Genomic DNA, 14699 nt, shown 5'->3' with positions numbered 1-14699 from the left:
AGGAGGGACCCTGTGTGTGGGACAGGGTATGTCTGCCTCTGCTTCTGCGCCCTGCCTTTCGACCCTGCCACTCCCCCGTCCCCTTCTCTCTTGGCAAGGCTGGGATGTCTCACAAACCAGACCTCCTTTGCATCAGCCCTGTGCTATCCTGTACTCCAGCTCTCCCTGCAGAGTCTGACAAGAGGGCGGCCTTCGTGGGGAAGGCCGATTCAAGGCTCTCCCTCTGCCTGAGGGACTGGTCGTGTTGTCCCTGGGGCTGAAACGGCTTTGTGGGAACAAAGTAGCTTAGTGGGTCTGGAGACAGGAGTGGCATAATAAGATCGGCAACCCCTCTTCTCATTATGTGCTTTCTTTTCTGGGTTAGAAATACTGGGGTGGGGAGCAAAGCCAGGCTTATTCCTGGTATTCCCTGGAAGTATGATGGCAAACTCTCTTGACCAGGTGCCTGCAAAGTGACAGATATAAACAGATGGTTAGTTACTTTATAATGTGCAAACCACAATAGAGGTGTCTGCATAGGGCTCCCTCAATAGGATTATGTATTAATACAGAGTGTTGCCAGAATAAAGACCATTTAAGGATCAGAGCATGATGGATAATTAAAAAAATTTTAATTCTTTTGGCTATTTTCCACATGTACTATAATATGTTTATACCGCTCTTGTTTTCAAACATTATTTTAATAAAATAACATGGGAAACATGGTAAAAATAACCATATGGGGGTAGGAAATGGGAATTTACAGAGGAGATGACATTTGATTTGGGTTTTGAGAGGTGTGTAGTACATCATGTAGACCAAGAAAAGGGGTATAACAAAGAGAATAGCTCAGAGACATTAAAATTAAAGAAGAGGGTGTGTTTAGGAAAAGGCAAGTATTTGACTTGGTTGGAACATGGAGACATTTGAAGGAAATGATAGGAGGTGGAGGTGGACAAAGAAGCAAGGAGTGGATCCTGGAAGCCTTTGTATTTGGCTCAGTGAGGAGTTCGGAAGGATGTAAGCAGGGAAGGACTTCAGGTCTGTGTTCGGATGACAAGAATAGCAGTAGGCAGCCATGTGCCAGGTGCTCTCCTAACTACTCGTGACCTCACTGAATCTGCCCTCTAGAAAGAGGTACTATTTGTGCCCATTTTACAGATGAGGCAGTTGAGGCTTAGAGGTTAAGTCATTTGCCCAAAGGTGCCCAACTAGAAAGTGACAGAGCCAAGATTTCAGCCAAGGTGTGTTTGACTCTTGATCCCAATGGTATTGATGGAAGGAATAACGAGGCAGAAACAACAAGATTTTGTGGCCTGCCCAGTGGGGAAAGTAGGGGATTATGGGTGGGCGGTCAGGGGTGAGGTTTCTAGCCTGGGGGCTGGTGTTGGCTTGTGATTTTTTCAGTCAGGAAACAGGAGCATGCATGAGCTGAGTTTAAGGGGGTGATGATGAGCTCAGTTTGGACATGTGGAATTTGTGGTACCTGTGCATCCTCCTGGTGGAGCTGTCCTGTAAATGTCTGGAAATGTGGGTCGAGAGCTTCAGGAGCTTCGGAATGGAGACAGACAGCACCTGGTGGTAATTGGAGCCCTGGGAGGAGAGGAGGTGACCCCCAGGGAGTGGAGCATCCACTGAGAAGAGAAGGAAGGGTGAGTTCAAAAGTCTTGGGAAGTACCAGTATTGAAAGAGAAGAGTGAAAGACTTGAGGGCTGGACTTGGGGCCAGTGGGCCTTGCACCACTGGCAAATACACCTCAACCTTGCCTGTCCTCAGGACCTCAGCTGCCAAGCTGCCCTGAGAGGGGGTGGGCCCCTGTGTCCTGGAGATGGAGAGGGTGTGGACAGCCATGGTATGGGTCTGAATCACCCCCTTCTCTCCCTTGGCCCCTGGCCAGCCTCCTCCCCAGACCAGTGTGATGTCAGACCTAGGCTGACCCGAAGGTGTGGGGTTGTCTGGTGCAATTCCCTCTGGGATGAGGTCCCGAAGGGACCCAGCCTGGCCTTGGTCCAGAAGCTTGGGCCCTGTGCACACAGACGGGTGAGTTGAGGCTGACCGGGCTTGGTGGGGCTGGCATGTGGAAGCAAGATAATCCTCTGGCTGAGAGAGGAGCTCTAAGCCCCCTCACTCCTCCCCAGTATGTTGTTTTCCGTCCAGGGCTTGGAGAAGAGGGAGGGCAGAGGCAGAAGATGGCTGGCTTGGAGGTAGGGTTGGCATATATTCCCGAAAATACGGTAGATTGTTTTGGAAAAATCCTCTTGGCCGGAAATTACATGTCACGTCTGCTCCTCAGTGTGGATTTGTCACTTCACTGATGCTGTTGGAGAGGCTGGGGGAGGGGAGTGGACAGCAGAGGCAGCCTGGTTCCTGGCCGCTCCTGGCTCCCTTTAGAGATAGGGGGCAAGTTGTAGACCATAGGGCTGTACATGTGGGGCAGATTGCTCAAATCCTAGAGGCAGTTTGGATCCTGTGGATATCTTGTAACCTGATGGCATAGGAGGCAGGGGACTGTCTGGGGGAGGAGGTAGAGAGAAAGTAAGAAGGAGGAATGGTTTGGATCAGACCCTTCCTCCAACCAGGGGAAGAAGAGATGGGCCTGACATTTTCAGCCTCTCCTTCTCCACAGCCTCCTGACTTTGGGTTCTTACAGCTGCTCCCAAAAGGGGTTTCTGCCAAAGCTGCAGTGAGATGCAGAGGAGGTGCTGCCTAGAATAGGCCGCCTGCCGCCCCAGCATGCTTCAAGGTGGAGAAGGAGCTTGTGAGGAAAGTGAGCCTTATGGGAGCTCCCCTAGAGCCCTCCTGGGGTCTCTTTCCTCACTTTGGAGCTTGAATGTGTGTGTGTGAGGGGGTGGTCTCAGCATCCTCCTCCTCCTCTGCCCCAACCCGAAAGGGGTGAAGGTGCTCCCAGCTGAGCCCTAAATACCTGGTACTAAGGAGTCAGTGGATGCTTCAGATGCCAGCAGAATGAGAGGGTGTGCCTGTGGGGCCTTGGGGCCCTTGGGGCTGGAGGGAGAGGAGGAGCCTCTGCAGTGGGACTTCCTCCGCTAGCAGTGGCCTCACCCCAGGGCCGGGTGACGGAGCCGTGCGTGGGCGCGTGTTGGAGGGCTCCTCCGGCAGGGAGTGTGGGCACACGGGGCACTCATCTGAGGCCAGAGAGGTCAGCCCCAGGACTCTGCCCTGCCTAAGCTCCCATACGCGCAGCCCGCCGTCCTGGGGGACAGGCAGGGAGATGTCAAGGCCAGGTGGAGAAGTGGCGTGGGGGCCGGCCGGGGGCGTGGCCTCGGCGGAGGGCGGGGGAGTGGGCCGGGCGAGCGGAGCAGTGGAGCGCGCAGTGGAGCGACAGGGAGCCCGGCAGGTGGGCGCATCCTTGGAGCCAAGTGGAAGCCGGGCAGGCGAGGGTTAGGCTTCAGGCCCCACTGGCTAGAGGGAGGGGGTCTCAGGTCGAGTCAGGCCGGGGCTTTTCATCTGTGAGCTTCTTGGATGGACCCCCTTTATCAGTGGAATAAGGGGGCCCCTTGAATCCCTGGGACCTAATTGGTGGCTGTGGATCTCCGGGGTCGTGGAGGAGGCCGAGGGGAGGGGCTGAGGAAAGCTGTGGCTCCGTGGTCAGTGGGGGTGGGGCCCCAGGTACCTGCCTCTCCGGGGGTCAGCCGGTGGCGCTGCAGAGAGGCGGTGGCGCCCAGGAATGGAGGCTGGGACGGGATGGGGGAGGGGCGCCGCAGGCCCAGCGAGAGAGACTGCCACCACCAGCTCGGGCTCTCGTCGTGGAGGATGTGAGGCTGTGGGTGCGTGCCCCAGGGGCCAAGGACCGGATCCTCCCCAGCTGAGGCTTTAGCGGCCCCTGCCCTCCTACTAGAGGATGCTCGAGGCCCGGCCCCTCAGGACGCAGGGCAGTGACGCCGCCGGTGCCGCTGGAGGGGCGGGGGTGCGGCAGGGCTCTGCTCCCCTCCTGGCCCTAACGCTGCTGTTGGGGTTCCATGGGGGAGAGATCTGCATATCGGCGCCTGGCTGGGGGCGAGGAGGGAGAGCAGGTAATGGGGGAAGCCTGCGGGATAGCCAGGCAGCCGGGCCCTACACTCCATCTTCCGCTGAGCTGAGGACCCAGCCCTGCTCTCTGCGGCAGCCTCTCAGGAGTGAAGGGTGTCTATGCCCCTGTCCTGGGGGCTGCCAGGCTGGGTAAAGAAGAGTCGTGTGTTTGTGTGTGGGGAGGGGTGTGGCGAGTCAGTGATGGTGAGTTACTGATGCTGACATCTTGCTCAGTGTCTCTAGGTCTCCTGGGACCCAATTAAGCTGCCCTTTGGGCTTTCTTCGACAGCCCCATGGGAGCCCCGCAAGCACTGCCAGGGTTTGGGTTTAGTCTTTTATGGGCCCTGAGTCCCTGTGCCCTGGACATTCCCACTTACTCGCCTTTCAAATAGGCATATGAAGCCAAATGTCCCGATTTGCTTTGCAAAATATGATGGCCGTTTTCAGGGGGCCATTCCCTTCCCTTTGGAGGTCAAGCGCTTCCTCTCTTGGCCGGCAGAGGGCAGTAGCTGACAGGACGAGGGGTGGAGAGGTGGGGGCTGTTTTCCAGGACTGGGAGAAGGGGTCCAGAAGCAGGCCTGAGCTCTGAGTCCTGACCATGCTTTGCTTTTCCTCACAACCTCCCCCAGCTGGATTGCTGAGCAAGCTGCTGAGGCTCGTCCTTACCTGACATCCAAGGAAAGAGTCAGGCGTGAGGTTCTGGTAGATTTGGGGCACATCTTGCAGAGGGTGGCTAGAATTTTTAATTTAGCCATTCCAATCCAGCAGCCCCCATCTTGCAATAGAAGGAGTAATCCTGCTTAAATTGTCCCCTGACACCCAGTCCCTGGGTTTCCTTCAGGGTGGTGCCTGGTGGGAGGGGAGGCAGTAGGCTTCTCTGAGCTGTGGGTATTGTCTTCCAGGGTTTGGGGAAGAGTCAGCTCCAGTGTGACCTTGGCCTGACCTCATCTTGTCCGTTAGCTCTGACCCCAGCCTCAGACCATGGTTCATTTGGACTGAGAGCGGCTGCACCTGGCTGGCTCCACAGGCTTTGGCTTTGGGTGGTGGATGACAGGGATAGAGAAGAGGGACTGATTGCTGAGGGTGTCCCACCCCCCGTCCCACTCCCCAGGGTCGGAGCAGGAAATGCCTGTCTCTTCAGATACTTCCCTGTCAAGGGGGTCAAGCACTGAGAGAGGCCCTGGAAAGAGCCTGGGATGCTGACTCCCCAAAACTCCTCACCCCAGCTGCCTACCCCACCGGCCAGCTGGGGCTCCCAGAGCTGCTGGCCAGCTGGATAAGGACAAGAGAGCAGTGTGCAAGAAACAGGGGCTCCCTGGGCATGGCTGGGGGGGGCCGAGGGAGCCTGAGAGGACTTCCTGCAGCTGTCAGGTGTGTCTGGGGGCTGTAGCGAGGCGGGGTGTAAGAGCAGCTGGCGCTCTTGAGGAGGGGCAGAGGGATCATTTGTCAGCTCTAGGAACGTGGGGGGCCCACGGGGGCTTGATGGAGTGTCTCCAGTTCCCTTTAGCTGGGGCTGTTGTCTTTGTGTGTGGGTGCTATACAAGAGACATCTTACAGTGTGGAATCCTACAGCTTTGGGGTGGGGGCATCCCAGCAGGAGCTAGGGGCATATTTGTTTGTTTTGAGGGGGCTTTGGCTGTTGGCCAGCTGATCTGGGGAGGAGGCACCCTGGGTGTTGTGGGCAGCAGACAAGGCAACCCCAGGGAGGGGGAGGAGATTCCTCCCCCCACCCCCCCTTGTTCTTGGCTGGACTGCCCTCCTCTGGCAGGCTGCCGGCCTCCTATTTCCGTCGGGCACCAGGGTAACAGGGCCACATTAGGGCCTGAGCCAGGAGACGCCCAGCCAAGGCTGGGACTGGGAGATGGGGGAGGGTCTCTGAAGGGTCTGCCTGCAGAGTCCAGGAATGATTTTCTGGGGTCTAAGCCCCCAGCTCGGGCTGTGTACTAGCCCCCACAGCCCCACACAAACCCATATGGGGGCCTGCAACCCTTCTTTGAACATTGCTACTTGATTCGCATAGCCCCCACCTAAAATCCCAGGAGTTGTCTGCAACTCTGGAGGCTGGGATGGAAGCTAGAGACAGGGGGCCTTGTGTCTGGGGAGGCAGGGGGGCTAGCGCGGGCGGCTGGGAGGGAGAGTCCCCCCATTCCCGCCGCCCTCTTGGCAGTGATTCAGAAAGGTCCTTTTTCAGCCAGTGTCAGAGCTGCTCAGCTGGGGAGGGAGGGAGGAGGAGGAGGGAGGGAGGGCGGGCAGTTGGGTGGGGGAGCCAGGGAGTAGGGCTGGAGCTGTGACCACTGCACTGGAGAGAAGACAGAGAAACAGGACAGAGGACCCGGGCTGCAGTCAGCCCAGAGAAGAGCTAACCTGCTCGCTGCCAGACTAGCCAGCTGTGGAAACAGCTGTGCAGCCGAGAGAACGGGCCCACCCTATTCTTCTGCCCCATTTCCCACCCCTAGTGTGGGATTCTGGGGACTCCTGGGGCAAACCTCTGGCCCACTTCCCTTCTGGGCAGAACCTGAAACTCAAGAGCTGAGGCCCCTGCTCCTCCACTTCTTGGGCCAGAGCCCCAGTGACCCAGTCAGGGGGTCCAGCTCCTCCGTGGAGATGCCAGCAGCTCGGCGGTTTCCTGGCCTAGAGCTCTCCTTCCCTCTCCTGGCCAGACTACGGCGACGACTGTACACAGTGAGTGGGGGGCCGGGGCCGGGGGTCGGACTGACTGGGGGCTGGACCAGCTCCTCAGAGCCAGCACTTCACTGAGGGCAGAGAGCAGGGCTGGGAATGGCTGAGGGGCCCCTCCAGTGAGGGCTTGACGGGGGGCCCGGGCTGAGCAGCCTCTCCTCTCCGGCTGCTGCCTTCTTGTTGGCAAGTGTGTTAGAAAAGTGTGTGCGAGAAGTGTGCGTGCCCGCCACGAGAGCTGCACGCGTCAGACACAGGTGTACGGGCTCTGGCCTGTGCTGGGGGCCGGGCACACACACAACTGGAGACTGTCAGAGCTGGGGGAGGCTGCGGCATGCTCTGTGCTTCACAAACAAAGAAACTTGGGCTGGAGAGAGGCTTAGGGGAGGGGAGGGGACTTGTCCAGGGTCATCCTGGGCTTGGTGGTAGAGGCAGGACCGGGACCCTGACTGCCGCCTTCTCCCCAGGATCCCACGCTTCGTCCCAGTCTTCCCACACACTCCTCACTGCAGAGCAGCCCTGTTCCTGGGGTTGGGGCGCAGGGAGGGGAGTGTCCAGCTGAGCAGGGAGATTTCTTAGCTGATGTTTCAGAGAAAAGGAACAGGCTGGACTGTGCTTTCTAAGCAGCTTCAGGGGAAGGGCCTCTGGGTCTCCCCCAGCCCCGTCTACCCAGGACAAGGCTTTGAGCTGTTCCAGGAGCTGCTGCCTCCTACCCCAGAGGAGGCTAGACTGGGGAGCCAGGAACCCTGGGACTTGGGACTGGAGCAGAAGAGGAGGGGGCCTTCAGCCCTGAGCTGTGTAGGGGGTAGGGTCGCTTTGCTCCAGGGACAGGGCAATGATGGTGAAAATTCTGGCTGGCCCTGCCTGGCCGGGCTGCCTAGGTCAGTGGTTCTCACAGTGTACCTTGGGGGCTTTCTTCTGGAAAGCAGTGGTGCCCTGCCCTGGGAAGCCCACACCATCTTGTTGGTAACAGATGGGTTTATTGAGGGTAAGGGAGTTAGTACAGCTAAATGCTTCGAACTCTGCCTGGCATACAGTAAGTGTAGTTGAAGTGTTGGAGTTATTTTTATTGTTATTCTTCTTAAAAACATTAATTGAAATATGACCTGTTTACTGTGTGCGTGTGTAGATAGTCAGTCAACATAATGTCACCTATGATATAAAGGAGAAATAAAAGGGAAAGAATTGTAACATTTCGTGTATTCCAGTGCATCAGTACATATGACATAATGAAGTCGTCAGGTGCTGAGACCTCCATAGAACCTCGAAGGCAGCATCTCCAAGTGCCGAGTGAGAGGGGAGTTTTGGAATAATAAGGATGAGTTGCCTTCAGGGACATTTTTCTGAACAGTGAACAACTTTTGCTAAGTTCTGGACAAAGCAGAGGCCAGTTTTCCCTCCATTTACACAGCGGTTCCACTCCAGGAAAATTCAGTGTGTGTTAAAACTGCAGAAGTACTTTCTCGTTCAGGTATAAAATGGAATTTGATTTTAGGTTCAGATGATTATAAACAAATTTTTCACCTGCATGAATTCAGTTGTGTGGGATTTGAGACAGTGTGAGGCTGTCCTGGGGCATTGCTGGATAACTTGTGTTCTTGTTCCCCCAACCACCCGCTAAATGCCACTAGCGGCCGCCAACATCGTCACAACCAAAAATGTCCCCTAGGGGGTTGTCTGGCCCTCCTGAGAACCGTCTGGGTAAAGGGTTACAGCTTGAAGTTTGGAAACTTCCCTCTGGCCCAGCCGCCTTGGTGGAAGAGCCAGGGTTTGAACGGAGGGCTTCTCGTTTCCGTTTGTCATTCTTTGTGCTGTTCTGAGCTCCTGGGAAAGGCGGAACTCCTGGCACTGGGTTGACGGCACCGCTGGGAACTGTCGGGGCAGGAGGCTCATGCTGGGCCTGGACTGTGAGCGCCTGCTTCTCTTAGTGCAACCTGTGCTGAGAGCTGGGGAACAAGGCCACCTCCAAGTTGGGGAGGAGGGGGGGTCACAGGGCAGCTAGCCTTTTCCCTCCTGCCTGTTTTTCTCAGTGGGGATTGAACACAGGTCAGGGGCTGGCCTTGGCCTAGTCCTGAGCTCCGAATGTCTTATTTGGACAGGGATGGGTTTGGTGTCTGGTGGGTCAGGCTGCTTAGCTTTGAGGGTGCCACTGGCCTCTTTCTCTGGGCCCAAGAGAGTGTAAGTCAGAGGTCACTCACTGGTGGCCCTTTGGCTGATTGTGGCCTGCATGTGTGTTCTGTTTGGCCAGCACATTGCGTGTGTGTGTATATTTCAAACATAAATTTGTTGACATAGTTAAAAAGTCAAGAGGAAGATATAATGTTTAGTGAAAACAAAGAACAGAATGGTGTGGGTAACGTGAATATTTATGTGGGGGAAAAGCGAAATCTAGAAGGAGACTAAGAGCCATTGATGGCAGCCGGCTGTGGGGATGGGGAGCTAGGCAGCTGTGCAGTGAGGGAGGGAATAAGACTTTATGGTTCCTGTGTGCCCTTTGAATATTTTACCATGTGCATATATTACCTTTCCAAAAAAACTTTTAATGGCGAGGTTTCACATACAGATTGATTTCTGGTATTTCTTGAAACAGTTGAAAGCTTTGACAACACTGGGCCACACAGTCTGTTGTGTCAGCCATTGACGGGAGCTGAGCAGTGCTGCTCTTTGAGCCCCTGCCCTCCCTCTTGTCTTCCCCTCCCCGTGGTCCTGGAGGCACTCGAGTGCTGGCCTGTGGAGTGGTCTCTGGATTAGGGGAGAGGCTCTGGCAATGTCAGGCCTTGGGAGGAACTCAGCTAGAGCTTGTCTAGTCCCGAGCTCTTTCTGCGGGGTCCATCAGGTCTGGGAAGCCCATGGATGGGTCTCAAGGGACACTGCAACCACTGCATCCTCCCCCCAAATTTTTCATTAAAACTCTATGATTGAGAATATATATTTGCCTGGAGACATAATCGATAGTTTTCATCAGATTCTCAAAGGGCTGTGACTCCAGGAGAGTTTAAGAGCCCATGGGGAACCTGAGAACAGAGGAGTCAACCTCAGGTCATTTGGCCGTGGATCACAGGTTTTGAGAGCAAGACCCTGACTCCAGGGCGGGGGCTCTATCCCCGCTGCCCTTTATCTACCTTTGTTGCTGGCAGGAAGCGGGGCAGGTGGGTCCAGGCATTCTGTACAGCCATTTTGGGGGAGCAAGACGGTGGTTTGAGTCCTTCCCCGCAGCAGTGTAGTAGGATGTGGGTGAGTCTGGGGCACTCGAGGCAGCGTCCCCTGTTACCTCCCTGCATCCCTTGGTCCCTGAGCCATTCTTCCCTCCCCACAGAGGCTGGGGAGCAGCAGCATGCAGCCGGAGGAGGGCACGGGCTGGCTGCTGGAGCTGCTGTCCGAGGTGCAGCTGCAACAGTACTTCCTGCGGCTCCGCGACGACCTCAATGTTACCCGCCTGTCCCACTTTGAGTATGTCAAGAATGAGGACCTGGAGAAGATTGGCATGGGCCGGCCTGGTAGGTGGGGCCGTTGAGTTGGCCTTGGTTGCCATTTACCTCCTCTATCCTCAGGACCACCAACTGCATGAAAGAGCCCTCCCTGCCCCCTTTATTCCATGGGGTGGCCTAGCTGCTGTCCAAGAACCCCCGAGGTGGGGTGGAGGGGCAGCAGGAGATGCTGCCCACAGTGAGTGTGTGAGGACAGTGTGCACTTGTGAAGCTGAATTGGCGTTTGAGGAGTCGTCACTTACAGCTCTGGCTCCTCAGAATTACTTACACACCCCTTTTTGTTTGTTTGGATGTTTGTAGGATGTATTTCCTCCATCTCCTCCTCTGTTAGAAACCCCCCTCCCCACTCCCTAGTAGAATTGAGTCTGTTCTTTTCACCATTCTGAACACCAGAGGGGTCGATGTCCAGCGATCTCTATGGAGAAGGAAAGATTACAAGCCCTCAGATGGTTTGCTGATTTTCTCTTAATCTGTCTCTTTCTCTCTTTGTCTCTCTCACAAAGATCTGCTCTCTAAGTTGAACTCATTTCTTTTCTATGTATTGATCCTAAGAGTGGTGATTGTGCATCTAGAAGTCAGTGTGTTTTTTGTAGAACATTAGAAACTTATGGGTGCGTTCAACTTAAAATAGCTGAATAAGTAATAATGTGCTGACTTAGACCCTCATGCTGCTTTTGGCCTGGATACTTGGTGCTGATGGCAGTAACATAGTAAAATTATATGAGAGAAAACTCAAAATTGGGAAAATTCTATCCGTTACCTTGATTTTTTTTTTTCCTTGAGAGTAGGGAAAAGAGCACTTCTGTTCAATTTTGGTGGTTAAACTCCTCCTCCTAGTTTTGAGAACCCCTGTGTAGAAGTGGAATGCAGTGACCGTCTGGTTAATTGCCGCCCCTGGTTGGTTGGGATGGTTTGTTTCCTTGGTGTCATTGTGCTGGGCAGTATGTAGTGGTGGACCCACCTCAGGGGGAGCGAGGACGCCTGCAGGTGGGCAGCAGCCTCCTGGTGGGCTGTGAGCCACTTTAACCACATGGCTCCCCTTCCCTCCCCACAGGCCAGCGGCGGCTGTGGGAGGCTGTGAAGAGGAGAAAGGCCATGTGCAAACGCAAGTCCTGGATGAGCAAGGTGTGTGAGATGGGGTGGGCAGCCTCGTGGGGCCCCACTCTGGTGTCAGTCCTGGGAACCTTCCCGCATTCCCGGGCAGGTATAATCTCACACTTTGTACTGACCTCCCTCCTCCAGGGTCTTATCGGGCAGGGTACTTGCAGAGCTGCCTGGCTGAGTGTCTGTCTCCGCCAGAGACGGCATGTGAGCAGCCTGCGTATAGCCATGGTTTCACGTCCCTCCTGCTGTGCGGTGGTGCTGGGCACTCGTTGACAAGTGCCCTGTAACTGGAGCCGTTGCTCTGTCTGAGTGTTGGGGCTGGTGTCCAGCGTGGGGTGGTGGGGACTGTCTGGACCCAGGACATCTTTGCTGTGCTTCCCTCCTCCCCCTCCCTAGTCTGTAGAGGTTTCTCTGGTCATCTGGCCCTGCTGACAGCATCCTTCCCCGCAGCCTACCCCCCTGCCCTTTGCCCTAATTTTGGTCTCTGTAGTGGTGAGTGCCTGGTCTGACTCAGTGGAACTTTGCCCATTGTCTGGAAGACAATGTGGGAGGAAGTGAACCAGCCAGGGCCTTCCCTCCCCACTTCTGGCCTCAGGGCTGGGGTGGGGGGCGGGCAGGGCAGAACAGCTGGACCTCGATTGGGCAGTAGAGGTTTCCTGGCTGCCATCTGGCAAAGGGGCTGTCTCTTGGGATCCTGTGGCCTTTTCTGGGGACACTGTCCTGGTCCCTTGCCCAGGTTTTAGGGAAGGAGGAGTGTGTGGGGCGGGTGATGGTGGGAGGAAGAGCTGTGTGGTATGCCAGGATTCAGGGTCTTGGATCTACCCCTGACTTGCAGGAGGTCCCTGGGCCAGACTTGAGGCATGTCTTCAGTAAAACGGTGCTGGCCACATCACCCAGCTCACCTCACAGGGCCGTGGGGGAGGTCCCTTGAGATAAAGGCTGTGAAGGGCCTTGTCAGCTGAACATTGCTTGTAAACATAAGGGATCTTGGTTACTGGGAGGAGGGATGGAGCAGCAGCCAGTAGAGGCCCCCAGGTTGGAGATGCCTCCTACCCCATACAGACAGGCTCTGCCAACCTTGGGAGGCAGGGGCCCAACTGGGCACAGTCTGCAGCCTGAAGCCATGGCCTTGTGTGCCCTGGTGGGAGTGGCCACTGATGGAGCCAGCTCTGACCTTCAGGGCCTCTTTCCTCCTGTCCCCTGACTTTTAGCCCTTCCCTTTCCACCCCAGGCTGCAGAGTCCTCCCTAATTTTCCTTCTTTCTGAGCCTCAGCTCTAGGCGTCCCTCCAGAGGCCCAGTTGTCTTCCCAGGCCCTTCCCTAGCAAAGCCTTGCTTCATCTGCACCCGCCCTGCACACACTCACGGTCCAGTGTCAGGCTCAAATTATCCTCTCCGCTGGCAGGATGAAGGGCAGCCGACTCCCTGGGGAGGGTGGACAGACAGCGCCAAATGGGCAACTCAGAGAAGGGGCCAGGGCTAAAAATGGACAGGGAGGTGTTTGTGGAGGGCCCCTCAGGCTCCTGCCCATCTGCTCGGGTTAGGGGCTGGAGACTGTGCGGGGTAGGGGGGACAGGGAGGGACGGGTTGGGCAGAAGGTGGTGCCTGGAGTGGCTTTGAGTTGTCTCTGACCCCACAGCTGGGTGTGAGGCCACAAGCTACATGCCTGTCAGTCCATTTCTGGTGCACACCCTGAGACCACACTGTGGGTTCCATTTGGGGGTGTGGTCCAGAGGGTCCGTGGGCCTCCAGTTTGGCAAAGCCAGGACCTATCTAGAGGCCTAGCCGAGGACCCAGTGGGGCGGGACTGAATGACTAGCCCTGGGGCTTCAGTGTTCCATCTGGCCCCTGGCTGCCTTCAAACAGGTGTTCAGTGGAAAGCGGCTGGAGGCTGAATTCCCGGCTCATCACTCTCAGAGCACCTTCCGGAAGACCTCACCCACCCCAGGGGGCCCAGCAGGTGAGGGGCCTCTGCAGAGCCTCACCTGCCTCATTGGGGAGAAGGACCTGCATCTCTTCGAGAAACTGGGAGATGGCTCCTTTGGCGTGGTGCGCAGGGGCGAGTGGGACGCCCCCTCGGGAAAGACGGTGAGCTTTCTGGGTCCTGTGGGGTGAGGCCCTGCTCTGCCCTCTAGGTGGATCTGTCCACGCTGCTGGGTTGTGAAGTGAGCTGGTGATAGGTTGCAAAGTGACTCACCCTGGAGTCCATGCTCCGGTTTAACTAGACACATCTGTTTCTTTTTTCAATTACAAAAATCATTTGCTTATTATAAAGTTGGGGACTATTTAAAAACTAAGAAAAAAAAATTGCCCATAATCCCGTTACTCAGAGGAAGCAGAGTTAGCATTTCTGCCTTTTCTCCCTCCTAGGGTGTATTGTTGAATTTAGTTAAGGTACACGTTTTGGATACAACTTTTTAAATCTTGCCCTTTGGTCTTGGCATCGTATTTAAAATACAATAATAAGTACAATAAAGCATACAGTTCTTGAGGATACAGCTCAGTGAATTTTTACGTGTGCCTGGACCCATGTCACCACTGCCCGGATCATGACCTAGAACATTTCCAGCTCCCTGGAAGGCTCCCTCATCTCTGTTCCACTGTGTAGCCCCTTCTTCCAAGGGAAGCCGCTATTCTGATGTCTGTCACCATAGACTAGTTTTTGGGCATTTTATTTAAAACATTTTACTTTTAAACCATAAACACTTTTAATATTCCATTTTGTTATGACATTTTAATATTCTTTCATCGTACTGGTTATCTCTTACCTTATGGTCGCTATTTAACCTGGGCATTTGCCGAGGAAGGGAGGCCCAGCTGATGGCCCCTGGGGGTCAGCCAGGCCACAGGCACCTGTGACACCATCACCTGCCTGGAAGAGCAGATCTGAGGCAGGGATGTTTGAGCTGAGTTGGAGGGAGGAGCAGCTCAGTGTTGGTGGCTAGGGCCTGTCCTGACTCCCTTCAGTCCCACTCTGGGCAGGTGAGTGTGGCTGTGAAGTGCCTGAAGCCTGATGTGCTGAGCCAGCCAGAGGCCATGGACGACTTCATCCGGGAGGTCAATGCCATGCACTCGCTTGACCATCGAAACCTCATTCGCCTCTACGGTGTGGTGCTCACACCGCCCATGAAGATGGTGAGTATGGGGAAGGGCTCTGGGCTCTGGGCCCCCAGGTCTGCCCCTCCTCCTGCCTGTGCTGTGGTCACTCTCTTCATCCTGACGAATGTCAGAAGTCCTCCAGATCCTGCTTTGGTCCCCACCTGATACGGGAAAGGGGTTAACAGGCCTGGCCCAGAATTGACTGTGTGCGCTGGAGCCCACGTATACCTCTGGATTTTGCTCATGTTCATTGGCAGAGAGTTATACTCGTGGGAGAGGGTGGCCCTAGAGTTTAGTTTTTGGAATTTCTAACCTGAGGCTCTTTGGGT

At 55.5% G+C, this 14699-nt stretch overlaps 1 protein-coding gene across 39 annotated transcripts in view; it reads left to right on the top strand.

Moving 5' to 3' along the window:
• Positions 1–14699, top strand: part of TNK2 (tyrosine kinase non receptor 2) — a 39491-nt gene that overhangs the window by 9726 nt on the left and 15066 nt on the right. For 16 of the 39 annotated variants that reach the window (XR_011503205.1, XR_011503206.1, XR_011503204.1 and 13 more), the window contains exons 1-5: positions 3303–3334; positions 9998–10178; positions 11224–11294; positions 13138–13359; positions 14254–14406. Coding sequence is in view for 35 of the 39 variants with exons in the window: in XM_070509074.1 (XP_070365175.1) it covers positions 10016–10178; positions 11224–11294; positions 13138–13359; positions 14254–14406 (609 nt within the window). In the remaining 4 variants the exon portion in view is untranslated. Of the gene's footprint in view, positions 1–3284; positions 3335–3864; positions 4011–6303; positions 6688–9997; positions 10179–11223; positions 11295–13137; positions 13360–14253; positions 14407–14699 lie in introns of those variants that run through there. The other 23 variants (XM_070509081.1, XM_070509084.1, XM_070509075.1 and 20 more) reach the window with 10 other exon arrangements.

This window comes from Equus asinus, chromosome 5 (genome assembly GCF_041296235.1).
Source record: "Equus asinus isolate D_3611 breed Donkey chromosome 5, EquAss-T2T_v2, whole genome shotgun sequence".
Classification (NCBI taxonomy): Eukaryota; Metazoa; Chordata; class Mammalia; order Perissodactyla; family Equidae; genus Equus; species Equus asinus.
This window is presented reverse-complemented; position numbering and strand designations above follow the sequence as displayed.